Source organism: Zingiber officinale, chromosome 6A (genome assembly GCF_018446385.1).
Source record: "Zingiber officinale cultivar Zhangliang chromosome 6A, Zo_v1.1, whole genome shotgun sequence".
In the NCBI taxonomy this organism is placed as follows: domain Eukaryota; kingdom Viridiplantae; phylum Streptophyta; class Magnoliopsida; order Zingiberales; family Zingiberaceae; genus Zingiber; species Zingiber officinale.
The window spans coordinates 150,323,380-150,349,804 of record NC_055997.1 but is presented as its reverse complement, the minus strand read 5'-3'; the positions used below and the strand labels follow the sequence as shown (position 1 = coordinate 150,349,804).

The following is a 26,425-nucleotide window of genomic DNA, read 5'->3' as shown; positions in this document are numbered from 1 at the left end:
AACAGTCTCAATGTCAAAACTTCTAACAAAGATTCTTAAAATATTAACAAAATTTCTACTCGAATTGATACAGGTTACACTTAAATTGTGTAATTTTTAAAAGATACATCTAACTTTCAAATTTCTAAACGAGTATATTTATTTCTTATTTACCCCTTCCATGAATTAATATGATGTTGCATTCAAAAAATAATACCATGTTGAATTTCTACACCACAAAATAGTAAGGTTGATTTTTGGAAATTAGTATCATATTAGTGTTGTTAATTTCAACTCATAGTGTTGTTATTTTTTAAAAAATTAGCAACAAGGTTGATTTTTGGAAATCATCATCATATTAGTGTTGTTAATTTCAACTATCATAGTAGTGTTATTTTTATAAAAATTAGTAGCACAGTGATACTAATATTAAAAAATAAACATCATCCTTTGAAATCTAGTATTTGTTATTTAAATATAGTACCGTAGGTGATAGAAGGGATACAATAGAAAATAAATGAGTCCTTTAGAAAATATGAAATTTAAATATATCTTTTAGAAATTTTAAAATACATCATTTGGTCAATTGTTGAAACTTTTATGTAACTAACTTTGTTATTTTGAAATGGAACAAACTTCACCCTAATTCAATATTATGTTAGAAGTAGGGATGCACTTCGAATTGAATTATAACTTAAAGTTATGAGTTTTATGGTTCACTAACTCTATAGTTGAATAATTCACATATCAACCTCCTCTCAAATACTACTGATTATTCCCTAAACCATATAATACAATCCCCTTTGAATTGACTACCATCATAAACACTAAACTCTAAATCTGTATTTTTAAAATATCAACTAATCATTATTAAACTTCTACTAATAATTTAGGAGTTAATTTTTTTTTTGAAAAATTTGATCACTTAGATTTATTTGAAAAAAATGTTGAGCTCCATTTTAACTTAATATTCATCCAATCATAATATACATATTAAAATTATTATTAAACCTTAAATCCTTGATTATCAATTAGAAGATCTCATTGCGGTTAAGATTATATTTGTTATCAATGAGAACATTTATCAATTTTCTCGCTTGAAGTTTTAGTTTAAAAATGAATAATGTTATTAAAACGAATGAATGGAAACTCTATCATTTGCCAAAACAATTGATCAATGATGATTTTCAGGATTAAATACATTTAGTTTAACTAATTAATGATATTAATGATCGAAGAATTTTTAAAAAGTATATTAATTATACTTAATAATTAAAAAATCATCTTTATGACTAAATCATCTAAATTTTTTCCCTAGTAACTTATTTGGTAAAGGATCTAAGTTGATTTAAAATTTAAATGATTTAATATGATAGTTAATCAAGAACAATCTAAAATAAATTGATTATTCAATTTTATTTTATTTTTATTATCTTAAACTTGATTTATTTTATTAAATTTTTAATTCAAGTTATTATTTAAAATTTTTATATTTTTAAATTTATTTAATTAGTTAGTGAATTCGATATTATTTATTTATTTTTAAAAAAATATTAAATTTTTTATTAATGAATATAATTTATTTATTTTATTTGTAGATACTATTTATAAATATTATTCTATATTGCTTCCACAATGAAACTCAAACTAAATATTTTTTTATGTTTTAATATTTCAAATAAAATTTAAAAATTCTTCTCTTATTTTATAATCGTTTCTGTGATTTTTGTATTATTTTTTTTTTCTTTTATGCGCCTCTTTATTTCTTTCAAGACCGAACACCTAGAACCCATCTTTTTCTGCGGAAAAAGAAAGCCCCTTTCGAAGCCCTCACTCTCTTCCACTTTTTCTGTCGCTCTCTTCGTTATGCTCGCCGTCAGTTCTCTCCGCCGCCTAATCTTCTCCTCTGTCAGGCTCTTCTCGCGTCGCCGATTCCACGCTGGTTTATTCTTGTCTCCTTTCTCTCCGTTCCGCCATTACAGTTGTTAATAGTATTCTCTCTTTTGGGATCTCAGATTTTTTTGGATCGGGAGAATCCAGTTTAATTCACCCAACTTCCATCATCCACCCCGATGCGGTTCTTGGGCAGGTTCTCCTTCGACTGTGTTTTCCCGACTTATTTTGATACTGTGATCCTACTTATTGGCTGCTTGATGTGCTCAGGGCGTGTCGATTGGACCTTTCTGTACTGTTGGGTCTGCTGTCAAGATTGGTAATGCTTGTCAGTTGCACGCGTCGAGCCATATTGTGGGAGAGACTGAAATAGGAGACCACTGCATTATTCAAACGTATGTTTTGGATATTGTTTGATGATTTCTCGTTTTTGCTTTAGTGGATTAGTAAAAAATAATGATCTTTTACCAGTCATGCCTGAATGCTTCAAGCAAAAAAAATGAAGTCTACCTGAAAGAAGAAGTACATGAAGTTTCCACCAAAAGTATGCCTACTTTGGGCATTTAGTTTCCCACAGGAATAGTTGATTTGTCGACAAAAATAGCCTTAAAATAATTCAACAAGAAGTAGTCAATAAAATGGTTATTAAGCGCGTAGTGTTTGGTATTATCAAACTATTTTACTGCTTCAAACAGTAAGAGCTCAATTATACTTTTGTTCTCTGAATTCTTAATTTTGATTAGCGAGCGCATGTATGTATCTTGTCATGCCATGGAACTCCATTTAAGCTTCTATTGGGAATTGATGATTATGTATATCATTTGTAAACACTATTGTGCTCTTTGAGTAGAGTTTAAATGAAAGAATCTCAAAGCTTAAATTGTAGAGACTCTATGTTGTAAACTCTTTGCTTTTGATAGATCTCACCGATTGTGCTTGAAAGCCATTGATTTTTTCATGGTAATGAAATCACAGACAGTGGTGCAGTTGTTGGAGCAGATCTACCTGGTCTTACAGTCCTTGGACATCATAATGTCGTTGGACACTATGCTGTCGTTGGTGTGAAGTGTCAGGACTTGAAATATAAGGTCAGTTGCGATATTTTCTTTGTTCTATTGTATTCCTTTACATGCAATCGCACCAGCTCTGCACTCTTATTGGGAAATACTGAATGTTTAGTTTCACTTGTATACTTCTTTTTAATCATAACCTAGCCAAGGATCAATATACATATACCAATTCTTCAAAGAGTAGAAACCATAAATATGTACTTCAAACAAGACTTCTAATGAATTTACTAATAGCCAGGGGATGAATGTTTTCTGTATATTGGTGACCACAATGACATTAGGGAGTATAGTTCCATTCATCGTTCTTCAAAATCCTGTGACAAAACTGTAAGTCGGTTTCTTCTCCCTTTTATCTTCTTTTTTTTTTTTTAATGATATTACTTTCTGATCAGCATTGAATTTGCTAGATTATTGGTGATAATAATCTGATCATGGGTCATAGTCATATTGCTCACGATTGCAAAATCGGTAACAAGAACATTTTTGCTAATAACACTTTACTCGCTGGACATGTGGTGGTAGAAGTGAGTCATGTTCTCAAATTTTGTTATTATATCAAATTATTGCTGATTGATTTTATCTTGTTATTGTCAAAACCATTTCCTCTTCAGGATTATGTTCATACTTCTGGCGCAATTGCAGTTCATCAATTTTGTCATATTGGATCACATTCTTTCATCGGCGGGGGAGCTATGGTATGTTGTTTTAAGCCAATTTTCATACTTTTGATTTATGACCATGAAAAAACGTTTTTAGGCTATTAGCATCCTTTGAGCTCAAGGTGTAACAAGATCAACAATGTGTCAATGCACATTTCCAATGTCATGAAATCTAAATGCCTGTTTTCATGTGTTTTGTAGTAAATACTGCGTCATTCCTGAACTAGCATTTACCACTTTATACTCCGATCTTATTTATGTAGGTTACGCAGGACATACCAAAGTTCATGATGGTTTCTGGTGGTAGGGCAGAGCTTCGTGGTTTGAATCTTGAAGGGCTCAGGCGGCATGGATTCTCAGAGATTGAGGTAGTATCATCAAGTAATCTCAATTTTTAGAATTAGACTATGTATGTCAAAAATCGGTATTTTGTTTGTTTTCATTTTTTCCCCCTATGAAATGGCAACTAGGAAATTTATGGCTTCAACACATTATGGATTAAGTTTTTTGGATTGCATTGGTACAGGAAGAAGATGTAAGACCAAGGTTCTAAATTGCTTAGGGTGCGTTTGGTACGTGCATTTTTCGTTTTCATTTTCTGAAAAATGCGCGTTTTCTAGAAAATAGAAAATAGAAAATGACTTTTTGTCATTCTCTGTTTTTCTAGAACAAGCTATCTATTTTTTTAGAAAACAGACACGAAAAACACAAACCAAACATCATTTTTCAGAAAACATACGTTTTTCAGAAAATGAAAATGAAAAATGCACGTATCAAACGCACCCTTAGTTTCTTCTTATTTTCTCCATATTTTGACTCATTTTCACTTAGAGACTTATCTAATTCTTGAATTTGGATAAGGTACGTGGTATGAGGAAGGCATACCAAAAGATATTCATGGTCAATGAAGCAAACTCTGGGGGTCTCGACGACCGGCTCAGTCAAGTGGTATGGATCTTATTTTTCAACTGGGTTGCATCAACTCCAAATAACAAAACAAAAGGTTAACTTGACAGGAACATGATGAAGAGGTTGCTTGTTTTTCTGCTGTGACTCATATGGTCCAATCGATCCGCGAATCATTTCGACCAAACCGACGAGGAATATGCAAGTTCAGAAATCCAAGTGCATCCTGAAGAATTTGCCATTGTTAGTGATAACTCTCTGTTTTAGTAAACTTCTGAAGGTTTTTATTTTTTGTGCTTTTTTCTAAAAGTTTTTTTTAAAGATTATTTCTTCCAGATTAAATTTCATTTTGGATTATAATTGGAGATAATCTCAACTGAATAGTTCGACTTAAATATATGGTGAACCGCAAGCTAGCAACGAATTGATTATTTCTTATTTACAAGTTGAATTTCTAATGAAAAATAACAAGTAATATTTTAAAGTTAGCATTAGAGAAAAAAATTATTTAATTTGATTTTTCACACGTATTGGATAAACCCATTTTTTTTCTCGTAATGAATCATTTAATTAGTTTTTTACACGTGATTAATAAGTGTTTTCTTTAAATAACCTTTTTTTTTAAAAAAAAAATTATAATGTTTTTAGTGAATTTGACGGGAAATTTAGTTGTCATATTTGAAACTTATTCTTTTAAGATATTTTTTTTGGATCAAATTATATAGAAATGGTAATCAAAGCAAAGCCAAACGAAAATGTTTTCTAAATTAAAACTAATTTAATTTTCATCAATATTTTAATTTAAATGATGTATTACCACGGGCAGGGGAATATGTTGTAGTATTATTTAGATAAAAATAGTAATTATAGTTAGGCAGATAAATAATAGTAATTATAGTTAGGCCAATTTCATGAATTAATGTTGTGACGTTCTCATTCATTTTACATGAACTGTCTTATGAATTTTTAAATTAATTATAATTCTCACTTAGCCCAGTTCTTTTACGAGAATCATTATGCCCTTAATTTTATAATTCAATAATCGAGATATTTTACTCCGGCAATGGGCGGAATACATTTTTAATTTTTCAGAAAACTAACAATCGGGTGCTTTAGCGAATTAACAAATAAATTTACATTTGACTTAAAAACACTAAATTGATAGACTTTATCACTAACCTCTAGTCTTAGCAGAATACATAATGTCAACTTAAAAAAACCAAAAAACAATAGAGATATTTTCAAATTTTAAAAATTCTCACACAAGAGCGTATATATAGCTAAAAATTTTGAATTATAAGTATCTTGAGTGATTTGTTCTACAATTTTAACATACCAATAGTCATACTAAAAAATGTCAAAAATTCTAATAATTTTGCTCTAGTGTATTTCATTCCATAACCGAATGCACCATTAAACTGCAAAAGAAAACATACCGAATAATGATGAGATGCCACCACAAGCTACTCAAAACACGGCGAGCTCATGTAAATTTCCCGCCGAGGACCAAGGATGCTTGGTCGATCACCCTCGCAACCCTCCACACTTCATGCTGGGCAAAATGCCACGCTTCTGAACTGTTCAGCCTCTTAGCCTTCCAAATGGCATCGTCGACGCCCGGGAACATTGTCGACCCGTAGTCATCCTGTGCTGAAGGTCCATAAATCTGTTCGCATTAACAGGCGGGGCGCCTTAATACTTCTCCTAAGCTGAAGCAGAAAGTGAAGACGCTGGCACTTGGCAATATGAACACGGTGGTTCTGAGCTACATACCAAGTGCTTGTACCATTCCTTTTGGAAAAGCCCTTCCCGATCGGTCAATGCTCGTTCGGCCATCATCAATCTGTCGTTGACATCTCGAACTGTCAGTGGATCTTTCCTCCACTTCAATAAGCCAACTTTTGACTCTAAGCCCTGAAACGTGAGAAAGTTCAACATCAATAGGAAGCATTTATCTTCCTCCTTTCACGGAGGACCATATTGAGTTTGGAGATACCTTTTTCTGGTTATCTATTGTCGAAGCTGCCCTCTTGAGTTTCTCAATGGATTTGTACAGAGGAGCAAAACTTACAGGTGTATTGACAGCCTGGTCTTTCGCTATCTTTGCACTGCGCTGACAAATTCAACATGGAAGTCTTCAATGAGAAGTTCACAATATGTTATATACTAAGACGAGGATGCAGCCGACTCTTTCATTTTAGGATTTTTGGTTAAGAAATAAGAAAACCTGGAGCTCAGATGCATAGGAGCTATAGTCAAACGGCAAGAACTCATCATCCGCGAGCCTCAAGGCAACTAGACCCCATATACTTGCCACTGCATAATAGAGATAAAATTGGAATTGAATGAGATCCACAGCCAATTTTTAAACAAGATGTAGCTAAGTACTTTTAGGATATGTGGACCGCATGCTGACACTGAGAAGGACATCAGAATCATGAGAGTTTCAATGGCAAAATTTAAGATTATAACAAGAAAACTTCTTGAGAACAAAATTTGAATATTACACATACAGCTAGAAGGTTTACTTGATCGATGAGAAAGATGACATTGTAAATGAAGAAAATAATGTTGCCATGAAGTTCATATGTATATACTTTCTGTTATCTCAACGACCACAATGTACCTTTAGATACATAATATACACAATTTTGTCGGTTACCTGCAATGTGTCTATGAAAAAATGGATCTCCAAAGTTACGCATCCACACAAAATCATCATACAGTGAATGGTAAACTGGGTATCCTGTAAAAAAGGATGCACGTGAAAAACAAATAAATAGAAAGGCAAAAATGTTGTTTTTAATTCATGATTCAGTATTTCTTAGCTAGAAAATATTTGGATTAGGCATACAAAAATGGTTCCGAGAATTTTGGAAAAAGCTAAAGCAAATAATGAAATGAGAACTATGCAAGGATTAGGTTTTTAACAAGATAATTATACCTTCTCCAAAATACATATCTAAGGATGAAACACCCACATGTTGGATGAAAGCAGCAAAGTCTGTAGCACCACCACCTAGTCTCCCAATCTTCAGAAAATTCAGCAATTACATTTCACAAGTAAGATGAAACAATTTTTTTTAGGTTGAATATAGTGATAATGCACCAAAAACATGATTATCTAGGCACCAATTACAATATGTTATCAGGTAAAAGTTGGGGGAAATAATCAAGAGGACAACTCTCAGCATATGGAACAATTGCAACTTGTCAATTTGTTCATTTTCTAAACAGCATATGCTTCAAATCGAAACTTAGTGACTTGCCTGAGGAGAATGATTGGGGGACAACGTCCAAGAATCATAGACTGTTTGAGAGAAATTGTCTGGGTCTTCAACCTATCAAATACTTGATTGAAAAAAGAGAATTAGCACAGTCATGTCCATAATATTTGGATCATAAATGATAGCATGAATGAAAGTTTAATTGTCTTTTCATCCCTTTTCACTTCCAAGGTATACTTAATTCAAATTTCATTTATATAACAGCAATAACAATTTATAGATCCACTAATCCAAATGAATCATATTTATTTTACTACAAGTGCTATAATTCTCGTTGCAGTAGAATTGTTACGGAGGTAAAATGACACCATTAGCAACCTTTTTAGTAACTTCCTTCAGCAACTCATCAAGTTGTGGTGTTGTAGAGGCATGGAAACCAGAGCCTCTGACTGGGCAGTCAGCGTTCAGATAAGCAATTGCTCTTGAAGCTAACATTTCTCTATTCTCTTCAACCCATTCTGTAGATCCTATCTACAAGAATGCAACAGTTCAGAACTGAATTGCCACTAAGAAAAAGAAAGTGGATGGTTAGAGGAACCAACTAGGCCATATTCTTCTGCATCCCAATTGCACAAGACTATGGTCCGTCGAGGTCTCCATCCCCTTTTTTGTAGCTTGCCCAACCTTTCAGCTACCTAAAATATTAGGGAAATTATATACATATTCTTAGGTGAGCAACTTTGTCACTCTTTCCATTTCAGAGTTACATGCTATAGAATAAGAAAATTTTAGCGTCATTAATAGAAAATCACACATCCAGGAGAATTTTGTATGCCTGTAAGTACCTCAAGCAACGCTGCAGTTCCACTACTTGGATCTACTGCTCCAAATGTCCAGGCATCCCGGTGATTACCCAAGATTACATACCTGCAACAAGTCTCTTATAGCCTCATTCACTGTGAATTATAACCATCGAATTTTTTTTATAGGAACTGTATTTATGTGATATGGTAATCTCATTGTGTTTACTAAAGCAATAAGCATGTTTTGCAAAGTAGTTCTATTATCTGCATATTCATATCAACCAAAGCCTCAATGCAGATGCATTTTCAACATGGGTCAGACTAACTTTGACAAAATATACATAGAGATATTTTCAAGCAAGGAAATTAAATATCTAAATAGCTGCTCACTGCCAATTCTGATCTTAAGATGGATTATGTCAATGGCAAATTTCATAAATGAAATCTAATTTGCAAATGGTTTTTTCCCCTCTATAATTGAATAATAGGAACTGAACATCGAAAAGGAACGTCCATGATACACCTTTTTAAATTAAATACAAGTAAAAAGTTAGCTTTGCAGAAAAACGAAATGATAGACACTATCAATTTGTGCTGAAAATATAAAAAAGGGAAAGATAAGAACTAACCTATCAGGTTCCTCTTTCCCTTCAATAACAGCGAAGACATTCTGTATTGTTGCAAGCGTTTCATTCCCCTGAGAAGAACACAAAAACACATAAAAAAACAGAGGAAAAAAAAAACGAATCAAATGGCTATCACACGCTGAGCAAACGATCAATGCATAGTGGCATATGTACAATGTACGTCAAGTTGAGGAACCCGGGACCTGGACCCAGACGGTAAACAGGGGCCCCTTCGCCTCCCTGCCATTCATCTGGCGCCACCTGTCCCCCGACGCTCCTCTGTATTGCCTCCCCATCCCTCGCCGAGATCGGCAACGACGGAATGCCCGGCACCAGACCACTAGCCGACACCTCCGCCGGGCTCAGACGCTCGCACCCGGCGGCGCTCGGCCATCCAGGGGTCGTCGGATCCCCAATTCCCCGAAACGTGGTCCCCACCTGGACTCCACTCGGAGGCATCCCCGGTCCGTCGGGGAACCACCGCTCCCTGCCGCAGTAGTCCTTGGCGTCGGTGTACACCACGGCGGCGGCCGCCCCAGCCTCCTCAGCGTTCTTCAGTATGTCCCCGCGGAATATCTTACCGTATCTGGCCAAGACCACCGCCCCGGTAACATTTACCCCCATCTCCCCTAGGGCGGCGAAGTCCTCCAAGCGGCCGTAGTTGGCGTAGACGACGGGGCCGGCCGCGGAGCCGGATCGGGAATAGGCATGGAAAGTGGGAACGGATTCAGCGGCCGAGGTGGCGTAGGGATCGCCGGGGTAGATCTCCTGGATGAGGTCAAACGCGACGGGTGAAGCCGAGAACGGCGGCGGAGATGGGGAGAGGAGAAGGGAGCGGGTGACAGGGTAGGAGAGGAGGACGTCGTAGGAGGCGGATCGGGCGGAGAAGGAGGCGGAAGAGAGGACATCGAGGACATAGGACGCAGCTTCTGCGTTAGCCGGGGTTCCGGCGACGTGGGGGCGGCGGGTTAGAGCGAGGAGGTGTCGGGCGGCGGTAGCGTTGTCGGAGAGAGTGAGGAAAAGAGCGTGGTAAGTGGATTTGGAAGGAGGGGAGGCGAAGAGGCCGAGGAGGACAAGGAGGAGCGGGAGGGCGACGCTGGCGAGGATGCCGTTGGAGGAGGAACCGGTGGTTGCGGAGCGGCGTAGCGTCGGCGGCGCCTTCTCGAGCCGCTCCATTGTTTGCAGTCGCATAATTAAGGGAAATATTTCATTTGACTCCCAAAAGTTTCCTAATTCTTCAAAGAACTGTCTGCATTTTCCTAATTCTTATTTCAATTGGGCCACCAATATGATCCATGTCATGGATCGTGTTGGGCCGTAACTGGACCGGCCTACTAATATATTGGACCTTAATGGTCGCCACCAACCAGCACATCCTGGCGGTTTATGTCGTCTCGTGGGATCTGGAGCCGCGCCGGAGGTGATCAGCGCGACGGTGGCGGCCGAGGCCGGCAGCTTTCTTCGGGGAGATGTTTCGACGAACAATCATTGATCATCGAACTGTCACCATCGCAATCTGAATTTTCCATCTATTCCGCTGACGACTGAGGTTTGCCGTCGACACTTTTTTTTTTAACTTCAATCTACGCAAATGATCATCTCGAACTTCCACTTGGGAGTCCCGTTTGATGAACCCTAATCCTATTTCAATCCTCGTTTAAGTAACTAACCCTAATCTCTCATTTTGTTTATGTTTCTGCAGTATGAAGAGAAGTCCACGGAGAATCAACTCAGCGGATTGTAATGCGAGACCGGGTAAGTTCTTCCGGGCCTCATTTTCGTTGAAATTATGCCCTGCGTTGCATCCCCTAGTTTTTGAATGCTTCATAGCTGTTTCCATTGATTGCTTCTAAAAAATGAACTCTTTTTCCTGACCAATCTAATCAGAATGTAACTATACATAATATGAAATATTCTGAGCAGTTCAGTCATCATCGAGGTGGCAACCCTATATGTCTTTTTATGCTTAGGGCCTATGAATCGACTTCTGGAGTTGATCCACAAAGACATTTCAAGATAAGAGCAGATGCAATGTTCAATGGCTGACTATGGTCTTTATCTTAGCGTATTTCTTTGGCAAATCTTCCTGTTTGGGTTGTTGACAATCTTATGCTGTCAATAGTTCTTGTCACCTGTGACCATGAGAGATTTCGATGTTAACCATTGTATACGTCCCATTTGTTTCTGTTCATCTTCTAGATGTTTTATTTATCTCAAGTTTAGGAAGAGGGAAAGGAAGAGAAGAAGTGTTAGTGGTTTATGACAAAGTGTTTTGATTGACTTAGGACATTTAAGGAGTATGGGCACCTGGTGAAAAAAAATTTGAAACTTTAAAGTCACTATTATGGAATTTTATCTACATGGATACTTTACATGGCAAGGCTAGACAGGAAAAAAATAAATAAAGCTCTTTCTGTTTAGATTTATCACACTGACTCACTGAGTAAAGGTTTCATCCCATGTAGCAAAGATTCTACAGGAGACATGATTCATACAAGGGCTCAAATAGGAATCATCTGGTTGTTATTTCATTGAATGATTTGATGGAAAACCATTAGCTCATATTTAAATAAAATTATGCCAAGGTTTCACAAGACATATTTTTCTATAATATGTAAAATGTGAAGGACAGAGGTCAAATCCACACCTAATCTTAAACTTGTTGGAGTTCTGACTCTAGGATTCAATAATTTTTATGGAGGCGTGTGGTTTAGGCTCATCAGGTTCCCTTAGCTGGAAAGTCTGAGGGCAATACTATTTAGAGGCATGAAGTCAAGTTTCAACTTCATAAAAAAAGCTTCCTTGACTGTGACAAGAGAGCAACATCACTCTAACTCAGGTAAAACACATCGGCGCACACAGATTTAAAAAATTTCAAATCACTCGCCTGTGAGAATGATTAGAGAGCGTGCTGATTTGGATGATCTTCTTATTTTACCCTTTCCATCAGCCATATATTTCAATTCCTACTTCCAAAACATCCGAGCTACCTTCTAAAGATTAAATATAAAAATTATTTCTATTGTTTGGATGTATACAACTTTAATATCTCTCTTCCTCTTTTTCTCTCCACGTGTGGAAAGCAAATCTCTCCCTCCATTTCTTTCACCCTTCGAATTATACAACTCGTGCTTATTATTATTTTTTCTTCAAATATAGCTATTAAAATCAGAACTAAGATTTAACATCAAATCTATCTTTTCTAAACTCTACTCTTTCATGTGATTGCAATTTCATAAAAATCTAAATAGTTTAGATCCATCAATGGATTTTAGTCAAAACTCATTGATCGATCTAGAGAGCTTTGATTACACTCATTCCAAGTTCTGTGAGTTTCTAAAGTGCCAAGGAGTCCAATTGTTCCCTCCTTTAATGTTAGAATACTTGGGTTTGATTTCCTAGAGATCAGGACCATGTTGAGCCTGATATGAGAGTAGACCAGGACTATGTTGGGCCTAGTGTGGGGAGACTAGGCCTAACTTGGTCATGGTCTGCTCTCAAAGCAGGCCAACATGGTCCTGGTCTTATGAGATCAAGCCCAAACATTTAACCTGTAAGTTAACATAATACTAGAGCACTTCCAGCAAACCCGAAATAAGTAATTGAGGGCACTTTTGGACTCCTTGCGACCTCAAAAACCTACAGAACCTGAAATAAGTGTAATTAAAGCTCTCTACATCGATCAGTAAGTTTTGGCTAAAACCTACTAGATTTCTTCAAACTTGCACCCATTCAGTAAGGTTGAGCGAGAGAGGAAGGTAAGTTCTGATCAAGAAATACCGTGGGCTTAATATGAGAGTAGACTAGGAGCAAGTTGGGTCTAGTCTCTCCACACCAGGTCTATAGTGTTCCTTCATCAGAATCAAGGTTTGACACTATATCTACCTTCCTTTCACTCAACTCTATCGGATGAGTGCAAGTTTGTAAAATCCAAGTAGCCTAGGTCTATCGGTTAAAATATACTAATCAACTTAAAGAGTTCAAATTACACTCATTCTAGGTCTTATAGGTTTCTGAGGTTGCAAGTAGTCCAGAGGTACTCCGGTATTATACTAACTTTAATCTAGAATGCTTGGGTCGGGTCTCCCGGAGATCAGGACCACGTTGGGCCTAATCTTCTCACAATAGGCCCAACTTGGTCCTGATATGCTCTTAGGTCAAGTCCAACATGGTCTTGGTCTCCAGGAAACCAGCCCCAAGCGTTCTAACTAATGACCTTTTTCTCCTTGACACTGTTAGAGAAGTCCGAAAACAGTAAAGGAGGACACATTTGGACTCCTGGGTATTTCAAAAACTCACCAGACTTGGAATGAGTGCAATTAAAGTACTCTAGGTCGATCAATAAATTTTGATCAAAATACATCGATGAAATTAAACTATTTGGATTTCTATAAATTTACAACTACACGAATGAGTAAAGTTCAGAGAAAGTAGATTTGATATCAAATCTTGCTTTTGATTTAGTAGTTAAATTAAAAAATAAATAAATTCAAGTTGTATAAATTGATAAGTGAGAGGAAGGGAGAGAGAAATTTATTTTCCACGAGTGGAGAGAAAGGGAGGAAGAGAGATGTTGAGGTTGCATGCATCTGAACTATCAAAATTATTTTAAAATTTAAATGTTTCAAATATGATTCGGATTCATTAAAAATTGACATGTGAAAAGTTAATATTGACAGGAGGGATATAATGGGAAGGTCATCTAATTTAATGTGCGCTTTGGTCATTCTCCTAGTATGATGTATGATTTGAAAATGTTTCAAATATTTGTGCACTCTTGGTAAATTCCCGAAAACAATAATTGCGGAGCAAATCTTATGTTTAAAGAAAAGTCTCTTCCTTTTCACTAATCCGAGTTCCTGAGTTCGTAAGCATACAGTGAATAGAATAGTATTTTCTAAAAGAAACAATTCATGTGGGGAAGAAGGTTGTATTGCAAGGAGATAAAGATGCAGGTATAGATGTCTCGCTACATGACAAGCTCTCGTATTCCTTTCGTAAACTCTTCATGTTCCTGACTGTCCTTAGATCAAGGCTTGGCTAACGAAAGGGACCTTTCCTTTTGTCACGGGCACTGAATTTAGGAAACAGTGAGTCAACGTTCCTGAGGTTTTGTTCCTTTCTTTTTCTTGTGCTTTCATTGAACCAAAAATTTTATAAGAACAGACAAAAGATAGATAGTTCGAGTCTTAATCCATGAAAGTCAAATTATTAACCACAAGCACGAGTGGGATGGGATGGAAGGTAGCGGTCAGTGTATGCGTTAGCGTCACCTTGTGAGTTCACCACTTCGAATTGAACTTCTCTGAGTGGCATCTAACCGGATGACTCACACTGCTATTGTAGTGGATTGGATGTGTTTTCTTATGTAGTCGTCCATCACGTTCACGTATCTAGGAAAAAATCCGTGTGAAAGCTACTCTTTCATCTGCAATGCTTAAGGATGCCTCTTGCTGAGTTACTAGTATACAAACGAGTGCTTAGTGGGCAGACAGTGTATCGGTTTCCTAAACGTCCACACTCGCATTAGTTGTATATTCTACACCTCCAATTCCTAGGATGCATTTTGTTTGCAATATCATGGCAAATTAGCCCTTTTCCTTGCTTAATTGCTTGACACTAATGATTTCATAGCCTACTACTTGCATTAGAACAGGGTAAACTAGGTTTTTTTTTTTTAAAAAAATAATACTTCTTGGTATGTTAATGTACTTCTACTAGAGGGAGCTGAAGCACCAACTAATTATTCTCTAATATTACCAAACAGATACAAATCATCATGCGAATTAAATCCAACTGATAAAGCAATTGCATTAATAAACTCAAGTATGATTTCAATAAGTACACAAACAATTAGGAATTAGTTCAGTCCCAAAGGCCTTCTCTCCGATCTCAACACTCTATCACTGTTCTTTTCCGGCATACAGATCCTAACTGAAAGAGGGAAAAGAAATGAAAAGCAATGAGATCACAAGGTCACAATTAGTTGTTTTTTAGTATCAGAAAATTAACTAATAGTCTGTTTACCAGTCAGATTATATGAATGTTGTGATTAGATTAAAGAGGACTTACACGTAATGAAGAAAGATGAGAATTTTTCAACACCCTCAACCTTTTTACAGTTGAAACAAACATCCTGCAAGTGTCAGAACTCATGTCATAAAGGTGGAATTGGTTGTTTCTCATTACTAAAATATGTACTATAATTCATTAGTGAAAATTGAATCAAGTTTTTTTCTTTTAAATTTCTGTTTTTTTTTTCATGGTTTACATTCAAGCTTGAGCTGAATTATCGCTGAATCACTGCTAACTATTTAAGGTGACAACAAGGTTTTGAGATTCAGTGCCCTAATTTGGTATGAGTTAGAGAGTACTAGGATCTAATTGAAAAATTCAGTAGTTTTTTCCTTCTTGCTAAATATTGATCACTTCAATTACGGGAGTTAGAACTTATAGTTTTCAAAGTAAACAAGTATCAATTAAACAAAGATACAACCAGCCAGGAGAATCAGGCGATAGTTCTGTAGCTTGTGAGTTCATAAAAGCTTTCTAATATTCTAATGGCAGAGTGTAGTAGCACAAGCAAGTGGCCAATGGTATTAGTTAAAGAAGCATATATTACAAGATCATTTTTTTTCTAGACCTTGCTGGCCATAGGCATGCATCTACGATGACTTTCTAAGAGGGGACAAGCAGTAATCAAACCGAAAGTGCTGCCATGTTCATACTTTGGCATTACTAAAAGACAAATGATGGCATTAGGTAAGTTCAGGAAAAAAACAAAAGAAAAAAACAAGGCTTACTCCCATGGAACATCCCCAACAAGCATTCTATGACCATGATTGTCTTCATAAACCAAAGTGTAGTCACCAGAGCCATCCATTAAACCTGTGAATGCTTTTTTTGCTTCCTCATCCTTCTGAATGGCATTTGCAGAGATATCCTTTTGAGCTGTGCATTTAGTAAAAGAAAATGGATATGAAAATCAAGAACACCTTTAAGGCCCTATCAGTATAGTTTGTGAAAGCAACATGTGCATATATATATACATACTAACTGGAAGGAAAGGGGGATATGAACAAAGTACTAGAAAACTGAAAAAAGATGAATTCTTCATCTATTGTGTGAATTCCTAGCCAACTCTGATGACTTAAGACAAGCAAAGATTAGCATGATTCTAGAACACAAAATTGTCTACCTAAAGTTCCAGTACCTTCAAAAAGGCCTAGAAAGAGATCTTCCACTGCATTGGAGAGCTTCTCATAGGTATCATAAGCTTTTAAATCAACTTTTCTCCCAATTGGGATACCATCCATGTTGATCTTCACAAGCAAACCCTTGTTGCCCTCAACCTTCACTTCTTCTACCATTCTTCTAGTCTCTGGCTCCACTGCTTGTTTAGCTGAATTAGTTGCTAGATTCTTTCTGAAGGATCTAATGGGAGGCCAACCAACAACAGGAACGGCAGCAGCTCTGCATATTTTCCACATAAATGAAGTATGATGTAAAATGTATTTCATTGGCTTCAGTAGTGGCAAGTAGAAGTACAACAAATGAATTGTGTATCTTTCAACTACACAATCTACCATCTCGTTAATTTTTAGAATATGAAAGACTGAGGAATAATTTAGCACCGACAGAAAAACTTTTATAGGATTACATCTTCTCAATTGATCTTCAGATTATACCAATAATTAGGAAGCCAAGAAAACATATTCACTAGGACAATTGAAGTATTTCGAGTACAAAATGTAACTCCCTTGTGAGTCACATAAGAAGCATAAAGGTAGTTTTCAGTATCAAAATATGAAGGCAGGAATATAGTAAAGGAATGAGCACATAATCTATCAATTAGCACAAGTAAACAGCAAAGTTTGCCATCTAAGCGTTCAAAGTGCAACTCTCAAAAAAATAAAATGGGAAAAGACAATAATAAAGACATGGGTGCCCATCGTGGAAGAGATGGCACAGGTGACAGGCCACACATCCACAATGGCATATAGGCCAATCATCATGACTAACCTCGTCTGGGAGCTGGTGCTGGGTCCAGCAGTTCCATCTGCTTTCTCCTTCTCGAGGCTTTGTTGTTGTTCAAATTCCCCATTAGCCCAAGTGGTCTTGTGTTCCTTTTCAGTCCCAGCTCGGCTCTGCAACTTGAAAACTCCAGTTTTCTGATGCTGAAAACCTAAGAACAAAAATAGAAGGGTATGCTAAAGAAGAAAACCTGATAGAGAAAACACTTTTTTGGTACTAGAAATACCTTCATTTTTAGATTTAACTGCTCCAAAGACCCTAATGGAGGAGGTCTTTGAAGCCTTGGAGATGAAACCAAGCGATAAAACAGAGGACTCTTCTTCTTCTTCTTCTTCTTCTAAGCCTCCTCCAGGGAGTCCAAGCCTCAGTTCCAGTTTCATCTCTTCTGAGGCATCTAAACGCCTAAATGTTCTTCTTCCTCCTCCCTCCTCTTGCACCACTCTCACATTTGGGATCAAATCTAGCAGCCGAGGACATCCTTGCCCCCCGTTCTTGAAGTCTTCTCCTTCCATGTCCTGTTTCTCTTCAAGAGGATGAACTAACTTTTCAACTGCAAGTATTAAGGCATGTGGATTAAACAAACAACGGCGCCCTTACTATTTCAACTCTCAAGCTGGTAGAAAACGTCAAAGCCAGTTTTTTGACGAAGAAAAAAAAATCCACGAACCAATTGATTAAAACTCTTTCCACGCGTGCGAACAATTAGCTCGGCCACAAACTTTTATATTTTAAACGACAAGAACAGGGAGCTTACTCAGAACGCCGCACTTGAGTAGTATTCCAACTTCTTGCACACTACCACACGAAGACCTCAAAATGAGAATTTTGAGGAAGAATTGGGATGAAAACGAGTTAAATCCAGGAGTAAAGCTACAAAAGCGTGTTTTTATTCGTTTTCTTACACGCTTGTGAGCCTCTCTTTCGTTTTCTTTTGTTGCCTCTTCCTTTGTGATAGAATTGGCGCTTAAAAAGGGTGCAGCTGCAGGGATTCCATGGCTGAAAAAGTTCAGAGGGCCAAGTAAGAGAAGTTGGACAGATGGGGTCGACTCGTGCAGCGCGCTCCTCTTATCTCTACCGCAGCACTCTTACCCAGGCAAGTAAACGATAGGGACATGAGTTCCTCCCCCCTCTCTATTTGTATTGATATTGCAATGCACTTTCCTCCCTCTCAAACTTGAAGACGTGGCTCCTGACATAATAATTTGGTTCAGTGAACGTAGTTAATAGTAAACACTACACTACTTTGGCAGACATGAGTAGATAGATATTCACCAGCTTGTGCAGTGTTTGATATCTTGAATACTTTATACCCCACTAGGTAGCCTTTTCCTGCCTACTCATTGTGGAATTTAGCAGGTTGCCTTAGACTAGTGATGATGTCTGAGGATAGGTCAATGATTTGAGCCATTGGATAAGTGGTCCAACTCTCTTATGGGTTGGCAAGTTGGCCTTACTGTTTTCTTCTTATGTTTGAAAAAAAAAAAGCAGCTATGGCTGTGCAGAATCGATCAGCTTGTAGAATTTAACTAGTTGCTTCTTAGACATAAACTTTTTAGGGCCGATACTTCAACTCATTGTAACAGTGGTCCTGAATTCTTTGCTTCAAGGCCTTTTGTTTCTTTGAGACACGGCTCTGTAAGATATTATGGGCTCAAGGTCATCGCCAGTTTTTTTATAGTATGTTGTGCATATTCTGTGGCTTTTACACCTTACAAAGCAGCATGACTAATGATGTGATTCAGTGGATTTAGTGGTCCAGTAAGAGCTTTGTTGCCCTGGGACAAGTTGGTATCGGTTGTTGCAAGAGTTCCTTTTCATTATTTCTTAGGTCTACATCGATAGTTTATACTCCATCAATGGTTTGCCTCTCATCCTTTGGATTATGTATTCATTTACAGAATCTTCCACCATGTGCATGCCAATACCCTAATGGCTGATTTGATTCTTACAAATGATTAGAATTGCTATAGAGTATTATTCTATTCCCAATTTCATAATTACTAAATATTTGTTTCTTTAATCCAATAACATCTATTCCTTATTTATTCCTCTCTCCAATAAATATATATTCTTTTCTATTTAATTATTATACACACACACACACAATCACAGTCCATTAGATGCCCTAAATTAAACTGATTGTTAAGTAAGCTGAATTGATCGAACAACCTAAACAACTTGATCAGGCTAGATAGAGTAAACAAGTTAGGTGTGTTAGACAAGTTATTTTAAATAGCAAACTGAAAATATCAGTTAAATATATAGTCGAATTGAATAAAATAAGTCGAGCAAGCTGAATGAGCTACTGAAGTCAGGTGTATCAAATAGTTCATTCAATTTGGGTAGGTCAGTTGAATCAATGCAATTGAGCAAGCCAACTAGATGAATTAATCGAGAAAGGTGAGTTGACTTGGATGAGTTAGTCACACATATACAACAGAACTTCTAAGACAATTATTCGACCTTTCTTAGCCTAGTATCCGACCAATTACTAATATCTTTTGCTCTCGACTTTCTTGTGTATTGGCTCGACCTTTGTTGTAGTGCATGAGCTCAAGTAGTGTCGCATGAAAACTAGCCATTTAGACTCCTGTTGTGACTTGTAGCTTTTCCCATTGAACAAGTTGAAAGTTGTATTCGTCTGGGAATTCCCATTTCTTCTTTTTGTGAATCACTGGTCTGGTTTATAAAACGATGAAGACAAGCTCCATGTGAGACAGACAACACAGCATGGGCATGTCAGAAGTAGTAGAACTAGCAGCAGCTAAGGGACTGTTGGAGGGACCTCAGAGCATAGGAAAGGGGAGGAGCATTGAAATGTATTGTGATTACCTTTAAACATTTGGTAGTAAATTGGGTTTCATAAGTCCAGCTAGAAGGTGATATTGGGCATGCTTACTTTGCCTTGGGTGTGTTTCCTACGAAGGAATAAAGAGGAGGAAAAGTGGAATGCTAAATGAAAAGGAGCAAGCACATTAGCTCACAACTGCCCTTAGCGAAGTAGTAGGAGAATCTGCTGGTGGGGCTGGGAGGACATCATGGAAGAGCCAACTTTGTCGTCTGATTCTGGCATTTTAATGATAAAGTTAAAACCTTAAGGAGTGAAAGGAAAAAAGATAAAAGCCAGAAGAGTTTTTGAAGAAGACGTGAAATTAAGAGGTAAGATGAAATTCCCACTAAAAAAATGTCGGAGATATCAGTAGTTGTTTTGTTTTCCCAATGTTTAAAGCCATAGAGTGTCACTCAATTCTGTTGCATTTGAAGGTCAACATAGGTTCTCATCGAGTTCTTCGAGAATTATATATCTTTCTTTCTACTCTTTTTGTCTTAAATTTAATTTGCAAAACTTATCCCAGTAGCATTTAGTCATTGGTCAAAGAGAAAAAGATGACAAACACGTTTAATCTTGATTTTAATGCCATTAGCGTGTAATCATGATCGAGTTTATCTATATGGCTCCGTTTGTTAAGGGTGATAAGATTAAGATTATGTTTTCAAAAAGTTATTAAGATACCGTTTGATAGGATTGATTAGGGGTATGATTAGGATTGATTAGGAGTGAGATTCACAATCCCTATACATGAGGAGTGATTATTAATCCTACCCCAATTCTATCTTAATCAACTCAATTCTAATTCTATCATCCTTATCAAACGGAGCCTAACTAACTTACACGCAAATGCTAATATTGAAATATGTAAACAGACTGTTTGTCTTCACCCTTCTACTTAAAAAAAAATGACATTTAGTAAAAGTTCACATGAAAAATTATATAAATCTAGTTGTCTTAAAAAATATATATAAATAAACAATTTTATTTTTCTCTAACGGTAAAATCAACAAGATTAGGCATCAAAAAGTGTGAAAGATTATGCAGATTTCAGAAAATGAATGGAATCAATGTTGTATGGTTTAGGAGCTATTAACTAAAATGAATGGAATCAGTCCATAACAAGGGCACAGGAAAACATTCGACAAAGACAATTGAGAAATAGAACAGTCAGTGGTGCTTTAGTGATCACAATGGTTTAGATCTTCAATTTGGAGTCTATGTTAGTCGAATACAGCAAGAATAGAAACTATGATGTTAGACTTCCATCCTACTTATTCATTTCAGGCAAGGAAGTATAGAATTATAGAAATCAAGCTACAGACTTTTCGTCTGTGTACATTTACAATCTTAACAATGAACGAACAAAAATTATATGCACGCCACACTGAGAACCAGTTAGCAATGAGAAAACCAACCAAGAATGGATTCAATATTTTCTCGATACTCATAATCAGAGAACAATATAGTTAGCTTTCCCTTTCTCTTTTCCTACCTCATTTTTCCTACCTCATTGACAGGGCAACTCAGAAGAGGACAAGGAAACCAATTGACTCTGTTGTCGGCCGGCCCAAGTCAATGCATATTAACGCATCTTCAAACCCAAAGAAAATCCAAGTCGAGATGGCTCGATTTTCTTCGCCAAAGATTCCTAAAGAAGCTCGGTGCCATTCTAAATCAGTGACCTAGTTTCAAAAGCCAGTCCATTTCTGCCATCATTGCCTACAACTTTGGCCAAAAATTCCTCCCCTGCCATATCTTAACGCCACAGCCCTGTCAGGGATGGGCCACTGCCACTGCTCTTAGTTTGCATTCAGCACTCGAAAGGGATCCTCTCATTTACCTCCAATCATGGAGGGCAATAACACAAACATTGTTTTTCGATTCGGGCAAGGTAAAAACTGATCTCATATAGAAGACCAGCAAAGTCACTTTTCAGCTGGAAAAAGAAAACTGAACGTGGTTACTTGCTTAGCTCAGGTACAAGGCATCAATCAGTCTTTGCAGTGGTAAGTATTTCTGATTATTGAACTCTAGTGTTCAGTCTGAAGTCAAAATTCGTTGCATGCATGAGAAGGGAATCTTATAGCTAGCTAGCTGTCTGCAATTTGTCCAATGCGTGGGGGACAGACCACTAAATTTTTTTCATGGCAGCAATTTTTTTACTTTGTAATCACAATGTGTTATTATTCTCCACTTTGAGTCAACCAAAGAAAGAAAGCAGCAGCAATTTTGGTGGAAATAAGCAATTTGAGTGTTGAGCTTATTCTGTTCTGGAGCAGATAGATACTGAACATAGACTATGATGTTAAGAGTTCATACAGATGAACAGTAGATTTTGAATCAATAAGACAGTGAAATATTGCAGATATCGTTCGTGGTGGATTAAGGTTAGAGCTCGAATTGCAGACTTTGGAGAGGAGCTCGAATTGTACAATAGAATTACCAAGGACATGAGCTAAAATCTCTCAGGAAGAAGAGCCGGCGGCGGAGGCGGAAGACACCCTCGGGGATGTCACCGGGAAGAGCGGCAGCAGCCTCGGCAGCTCCGGGTCCCGCGGCGTGGTCCGCGGCGAAGGGTGTAGGTAGAACCCCTTCTCGGCGATGGCTCTCTCCTCGGCGGACATTGCCGCAGCCGGAGGCGGATTGGGCGGCTGCGAGCGTCGGAAAGGATCCGGGTTCAGGGGGGTGACGGGGCTGAGGGTCAACGAGGGCAGGTCGAGGAGGCTCGGCGATAGGATATCCGGCGGCTGCCTCCGCGGCGAGGCGCCTCCCAGGGGGGAACTAGGGTTCCAACAGCCGGGAATCATGGGGCTGATCATCTTGAGATTCTTGAGGCTACCGCGGCGCTCGTAGAGCTTGAAAGCCGGCTTCTTGGGGCCGGTGGCCTTCGCGACCGGCGAGATCCCGCTCTTGGCTGGCGGCGGCGGCAGCGGAGCGGAGTGCTTTGCGGCCGCGTCGGAGGAGCCAGTCCACATCTGGACAACCTGCTTAAAGGAGCCGGCGTCGGCCTGGATGAACGTAGTGGGGTAGGGACTAGCCGCGTCGACGGACCTCGGCGTGGACTTTGGAGTGAGCGGCGGCGCCTGCGCTGGCGATGCGGCCACTCCATTGCTGTTGCTGCTGGAGGAGGAGGAGGAATTCGGAGACTGGAGCCGCCCTTTCTCCATTAAAAATCGAACTTTTATGGGCAAAGGAAGAGATGGAGGGAGAGAGGAAGAAGAAAGGAAACAGCTTGGAGTATCCTTCTCCTTCGCCTTCTCTTCTCTCCTCGCCAATCTCTTCTCTCTTCAGATTCAGTTGCTGTTCTTGTGGAGGCTGTGTGGGGTGTGTGTGTGAGGGAGAGAAATGGATCGTGATGTGGTTGCTTTATGGAAGTTCATGGTGGGGCTAGTCAAATTGGGGCATTTAGAAAAAGGATGAGACGAGTTGACTCAGTTTGCACAATCCAACAACCTGTTTTTGTTACATTTTTAAACTTAGAGAATTAGGGTTTTCTCTGGATATATATATATATATATTTCAAATAATAAGGAAAGAAAGAACAAAAAAAAATAAAATTGGGCAAATTGCGATGAAGGAGTCAGACATGGTAGCGGAAATCACAAGAATTTTGTATAGGGGGGCTACTAAAAATATCATTTCATTTCATAAGGTGGTGGTCCACTTTTTGCCCCCAAATTTGACTCAGGTTGATGCAAACCCTCTGGTAAATGTTGTCTTCTCATTTTAAAAAATGAAATAAAATAATAAATAAAATAAATGCTGGCCAATAAATAATCCAAATAAAGGGGGAACAAATCAGATCAGTATGCATTTTCCTGCCATATCAATTTGGTAGATCAAGAACAGATTTTTCGCAATCTGTCTATGTATTTTTTTTAAAATTTATTTATTGGTTTGTTTATCAAATGACAAGCATAGTTGGTAGCTAATCATCAATTAATGCACTGCCACACCCAACCCAACCCAACCAACTCTGAGCAGGTACTACTAAATCTTTTGGCTTGACCAGGGTTAGCTAAGAGCCTAAAGAATACTTACCAAGTTCTTGAAAATAATAAACATTTTTCACGCTTTACATGTGTGAAAGATTATTCAACCCAAGCATTGAGTAACAAACTAATAGGGGTTTTTTTTTTCCAAGATGGCATAGACATGAATCTTATACTTTAAAAGCTTTAGTTATTTCAGTTCTAACAATAAGAAGATACTACAAATAAGTAAAAATAATAATAATTAAAATGTGTTTATAGTCATCTGTGATCATCTTGCTGTGCTGCTGCTGTTCATCTAAAAGAAAAATTACTAAACATAGTAGCATTATAAATGATATAATTTGCAATGGCAAGGAATCATGTATCCATGGATGGATTTCTAGCTATGAGGTACCGTGAATTAGTTTCCTCCATTGAAAAGAAAACCACAGGATGTTAATTGCATAGCAACCCGTCATTTATACCTCTGGATTTAAGAAGGATTTATTCTTATGACTGATGAAAAAATTTTATAGGACCGGATTAATCATCTATAAAATTAATCAATTCAAAAAGTTGAATACTTCGATTAACAAAAATATAAAATGATATAATTTACCCTAGGGCATAGTGCGATGGTAAGTGGCAAAGTAGATAATTCAAAGAGTGATGGTTTGATTCTCATGTAATGTTGGGTACATATTCTCAAACGCATGCGGTGCTCGAACTATTGGTGATGTGGGTCATGGATATTTATGATTTTTAAATTTAGTCTGGTGATCGATAAAAAATTCCGTTCATCTTATTCTATTAGGTAGAATAATCCTTCTACATCATTGGACTCTATTCCTTATAATAACAATTAAATCTTTTTTTATCTTTCTCTTTTTCATTTAATATATATATTTATCATTATTTTACATTACCTAATTAGAACATTAATTGATAGTTAAATACATATTCATACTATGTGTTTATCAAAAATTTTTATTAATATATGCAATTTCGACTTCTATTTGTTTTCTGAATAATCCTTACATTATTAAAAATAAAATAAAATAAAATAAAATAAATGATATAATTTACATAGAGATTGATGGAACTATAAAATGGATAAAGTTGATTCGTTTTCTATTGGTACAGTCGTAGGAATTTCTGTAACGATATAAAACAAGGGGACAAAAAGAAAGAGGAAGTCAACTCCTATTCCAGCTTGCTGAAAAGAAGAAGAAAACATAGACACAACATCCATTCTTTATTTTCTTTACTTTTATAATTTAATCAAGTGGAGTTTAGCACCTTCACTTTCAAAATATGAATAAATATTGGGAGGAAAAGATTCAGAAAGTGAACTATAATAATATATTTTCTCTCTTTTTTTTCTTAAAAAAAAAACTTCAGTTCCAGTTGCCTCATCAATCATCCATTGCTGAAGGCAACTGGAAGTGGAGAATGAGGTTCTCTCCATTTTGAAAGTTGATGCTCATAATGACAAACAAATTCAACCTACATGACAAAGACAGAAGCCAGATTATAGAGAAACATGTTGCATGAGGGAAAATATTAGTGGTAGTTTTTCCTTACAACGTTATAGCCAGCCATAAATCTTGAAAGAAATATAGAAAGAGAACAAAAAAGTGGCATGAAATTCCAGATGTAGATGGCAAAGACACTGATATAATACTTGGAAAATTTCTTTGGTTTGAGCGTCCGGTTACACCTTGTCCACTTGAATATACACAATATTATTTATAACCAAGATATCATTGTAGGAAACAAAGGGCATGCATGATATTGCAACTTGTGATAATAATATGACAATTACCACATCTCATTATTATTTTTAATATTTTGTAATTCTTAAAAGATCTCTGACACATACCTAAATTTGATGCAATGCAGTTATTATTTATAGGCAAGTATAACTAATACATGTAGACAGAGACATATAACTCGCTTTAATTTTGTATGTGTATAAAGTATTTATTATTATGCTTATATGGATGGATGAAAGCTATTTTAACAACTTCTTAGTCACCAAACAATATCTCACAAAATATTAATGGAACACTTTAAAATTTCTTTGGTTGGATCACCTATTTACACCTTGTCTAATTTTTTTTTTTAATTGACACTATATATACAACTTTTCAAACTGACTAATAAGGTGATGCCTAATCCCACAAAAATTTTTCATCAATTATCAGGATAAATCGGAAAGTATTCATGGAAGCCTATCTAAACGACCAATATTCTTAAGTTCGTTTCTCACGGGAGGAAAAAATCTCCTGTAATACGCCACAGCAGAGATTCAAATCTTAAATCCCTTAGTTACACCTAACCATTGTACCATTATCTCGGGGACTACACTTTATCCACTTAAATACACACAATGTGTATGATAGCCGAGAGAACATCGTA

The 26,425-nt window shown here is 37.0% G+C and overlaps 4 protein-coding genes across 16 annotated transcripts; 1 reads left to right on the top strand and 3 right to left on the bottom strand.

Annotated features, from left to right (window-relative positions):
- Window positions 1-1,770: 1,770 nt before the first annotated feature.
- Window positions 1,771-4,888, top strand: LOC121998768 (probable acyl-[acyl-carrier-protein]--UDP-N-acetylglucosamine O-acyltransferase, mitochondrial). Of its 9 annotated transcripts, none has more exons than XR_006116590.1 (11): window positions 1,771-1,921; window positions 1,995-2,068; window positions 2,143-2,267; window positions 2,852-2,960; window positions 3,177-3,269; window positions 3,350-3,466; window positions 3,554-3,637; window positions 3,865-3,969; window positions 4,072-4,136; window positions 4,463-4,549; window positions 4,618-4,888. XR_006116590.1 is itself a non-coding variant. In XM_042553811.1 (11 exons), exons 1-11 carry the CDS (start codon window positions 1,846-1,848, stop codon window positions 4,735-4,737), a joined length of 999 nt encoding a protein of 332 aa, XP_042409745.1. In that variant the 5' UTR covers window positions 1,771-1,845; the 3' UTR covers window positions 4,738-4,888. The 9 variants fall into 9 exon arrangements, 5 of the variants coding, with proteins under 5 accessions (XP_042409745.1, XP_042409748.1, XP_042409750.1 ...); XR_006116591.1 differs by having other exon boundaries at window positions 4,605-4,727; XR_006116593.1 differs by having other exon boundaries at window positions 4,128-4,173; window positions 4,618-4,673.
- Window positions 4,889-5,780: 892 nt separating this feature from the next.
- On the bottom strand, window positions 5,781-10,354 carry LOC121998764 (probable glutamate carboxypeptidase LAMP1). 3 transcript variants are annotated; one of them, XM_042553803.1, is made up of 12 exons: window positions 9,338-10,354; window positions 9,167-9,234; window positions 8,580-8,661; window positions 8,337-8,429; window positions 8,113-8,265; window positions 7,777-7,848; window positions 7,452-7,539; window positions 7,170-7,253; window positions 6,735-6,823; window positions 6,504-6,620; window positions 6,281-6,421; window positions 5,781-6,173 (listed from the first exon to the last, which is right to left on the bottom strand). In XM_042553803.1, the coding sequence occupies exons 1-12, from the start codon at window positions 10,352-10,354 to the stop codon at window positions 5,991-5,993; spliced, it is 2,187 nt and encodes a 728-aa protein (XP_042409737.1). In that variant the 3' UTR covers window positions 5,781-5,990. The 3 variants fall into 3 exon arrangements, with proteins under 3 accessions (XP_042409737.1, XP_042409738.1, XP_042409739.1); XM_042553804.1 differs by having other exon boundaries at window positions 5,921-6,216; XM_042553805.1 differs by lacking the exons at window positions 5,781-6,173; window positions 6,281-6,421 and having other exon boundaries at window positions 6,519-6,615.
- Window positions 10,355-14,949: 4,595 nt separating this feature from the next.
- LOC121998765 (auxin-responsive protein IAA6-like) lies at window positions 14,950-18,324 on the bottom strand. 3 transcript variants are annotated; one of them, XM_042553809.1, is made up of 8 exons: window positions 18,100-18,324; window positions 17,952-17,992; window positions 17,424-17,747; window positions 17,186-17,348; window positions 16,377-16,636; window positions 15,967-16,114; window positions 15,236-15,299; window positions 14,950-15,097 (listed from the first exon to the last, which is right to left on the bottom strand). In XM_042553809.1, exons 3-8 carry the CDS (start codon window positions 17,707-17,709, stop codon window positions 15,056-15,058), a joined length of 963 nt encoding a protein of 320 aa, XP_042409743.1. In that variant the 5' UTR covers window positions 17,710-17,747; window positions 17,952-17,992; window positions 18,100-18,324; the 3' UTR covers window positions 14,950-15,055. The 3 variants fall into 3 exon arrangements, with proteins under 3 accessions (XP_042409743.1, XP_042409742.1, XP_042409740.1); XM_042553808.1 differs by having other exon boundaries at window positions 17,865-18,324; XM_042553806.1 differs by having other exon boundaries at window positions 17,952-18,324.
- A 4,006-nt stretch (window positions 18,325-22,330) lies between these two features.
- On the bottom strand, window positions 22,331-23,403 carry LOC121998767 (VQ motif-containing protein 4-like). Its single transcript, XM_042553810.1, has one exon. It carries the CDS (start codon window positions 23,195-23,197, stop codon window positions 22,496-22,498), a length of 702 nt encoding a protein of 233 aa, XP_042409744.1. The 5' UTR covers window positions 23,198-23,403; the 3' UTR covers window positions 22,331-22,495.
- Between the last annotated feature and the right edge of the window lie 3,022 nt (window positions 23,404-26,425).

What these genes read in the sequence shown, in the direction of transcription:
- LOC121998765 (XM_042553808.1), bottom strand. Translation starts at nt 17,709, where the DNA reads ATGGAAGGAGAAGACTTCAAGAACGGGGGGCAAGGATGTCCTCGGCTG. An exon ending in CTTTCTAGGCCTTTTTGAAG is followed by an intron (nt 16,115 to 16,376) that starts GTACTGGAACTT and finishes CTAAATGCACAG; the next exon opens with CTCAAAAGGATATCTCTGCA. An exon ending in GTTGGGGATGTTCCATGGGA is followed by an intron (nt 15,300 to 15,966) that starts GTAAGCCTTGTT and finishes TGACACTTGCAG; the next exon opens with GATGTTTGTTTCAACTGTAA.
- LOC121998767 (XM_042553810.1), bottom strand. Translation starts at nt 23,197, where the DNA reads ATGGAGAAAGGGCGGCTCCAGTCTCCGAATTCCTCCTCCTCCTCCAGC.
- LOC121998764 (XM_042553803.1), bottom strand. Translation starts at nt 10,354, where the DNA reads ATGCGACTGCAAACAATGGAGCGGCTCGAGAAGGCGCCGCCGACGCTA. An exon ending in ATGCAGAAGAATATGGCCTA is followed by an intron (nt 8,266 to 8,336) that starts GTTGGTTCCTCT and finishes GCATTCTTGTAG; the next exon opens with ATAGGATCTACAGAATGGGT. An exon ending in TGAAGGAAGTTACTAAAAAG is followed by an intron (nt 7,849 to 8,112) that starts GTTGCTAATGGT and finishes AGTATTTGATAG; the next exon opens with GTTGAAGACCCAGACAATTT.
- LOC121998768 (XM_042553811.1), top strand. Translation starts at nt 1,846, where the DNA reads ATGCTCGCCGTCAGTTCTCTCCGCCGCCTAATCTTCTCCTCTGTCAGG. An exon ending in CCGATGCGGTTCTTGGGCAG is followed by an intron (nt 2,069 to 2,142) that starts GTTCTCCTTCGA and finishes TGATGTGCTCAG; the next exon opens with GGCGTGTCGATTGGACCTTT. An exon ending in CTGGACATGTGGTGGTAGAA is followed by an intron (nt 3,467 to 3,553) that starts GTGAGTCATGTT and finishes TTTCCTCTTCAG; the next exon opens with GATTATGTTCATACTTCTGG.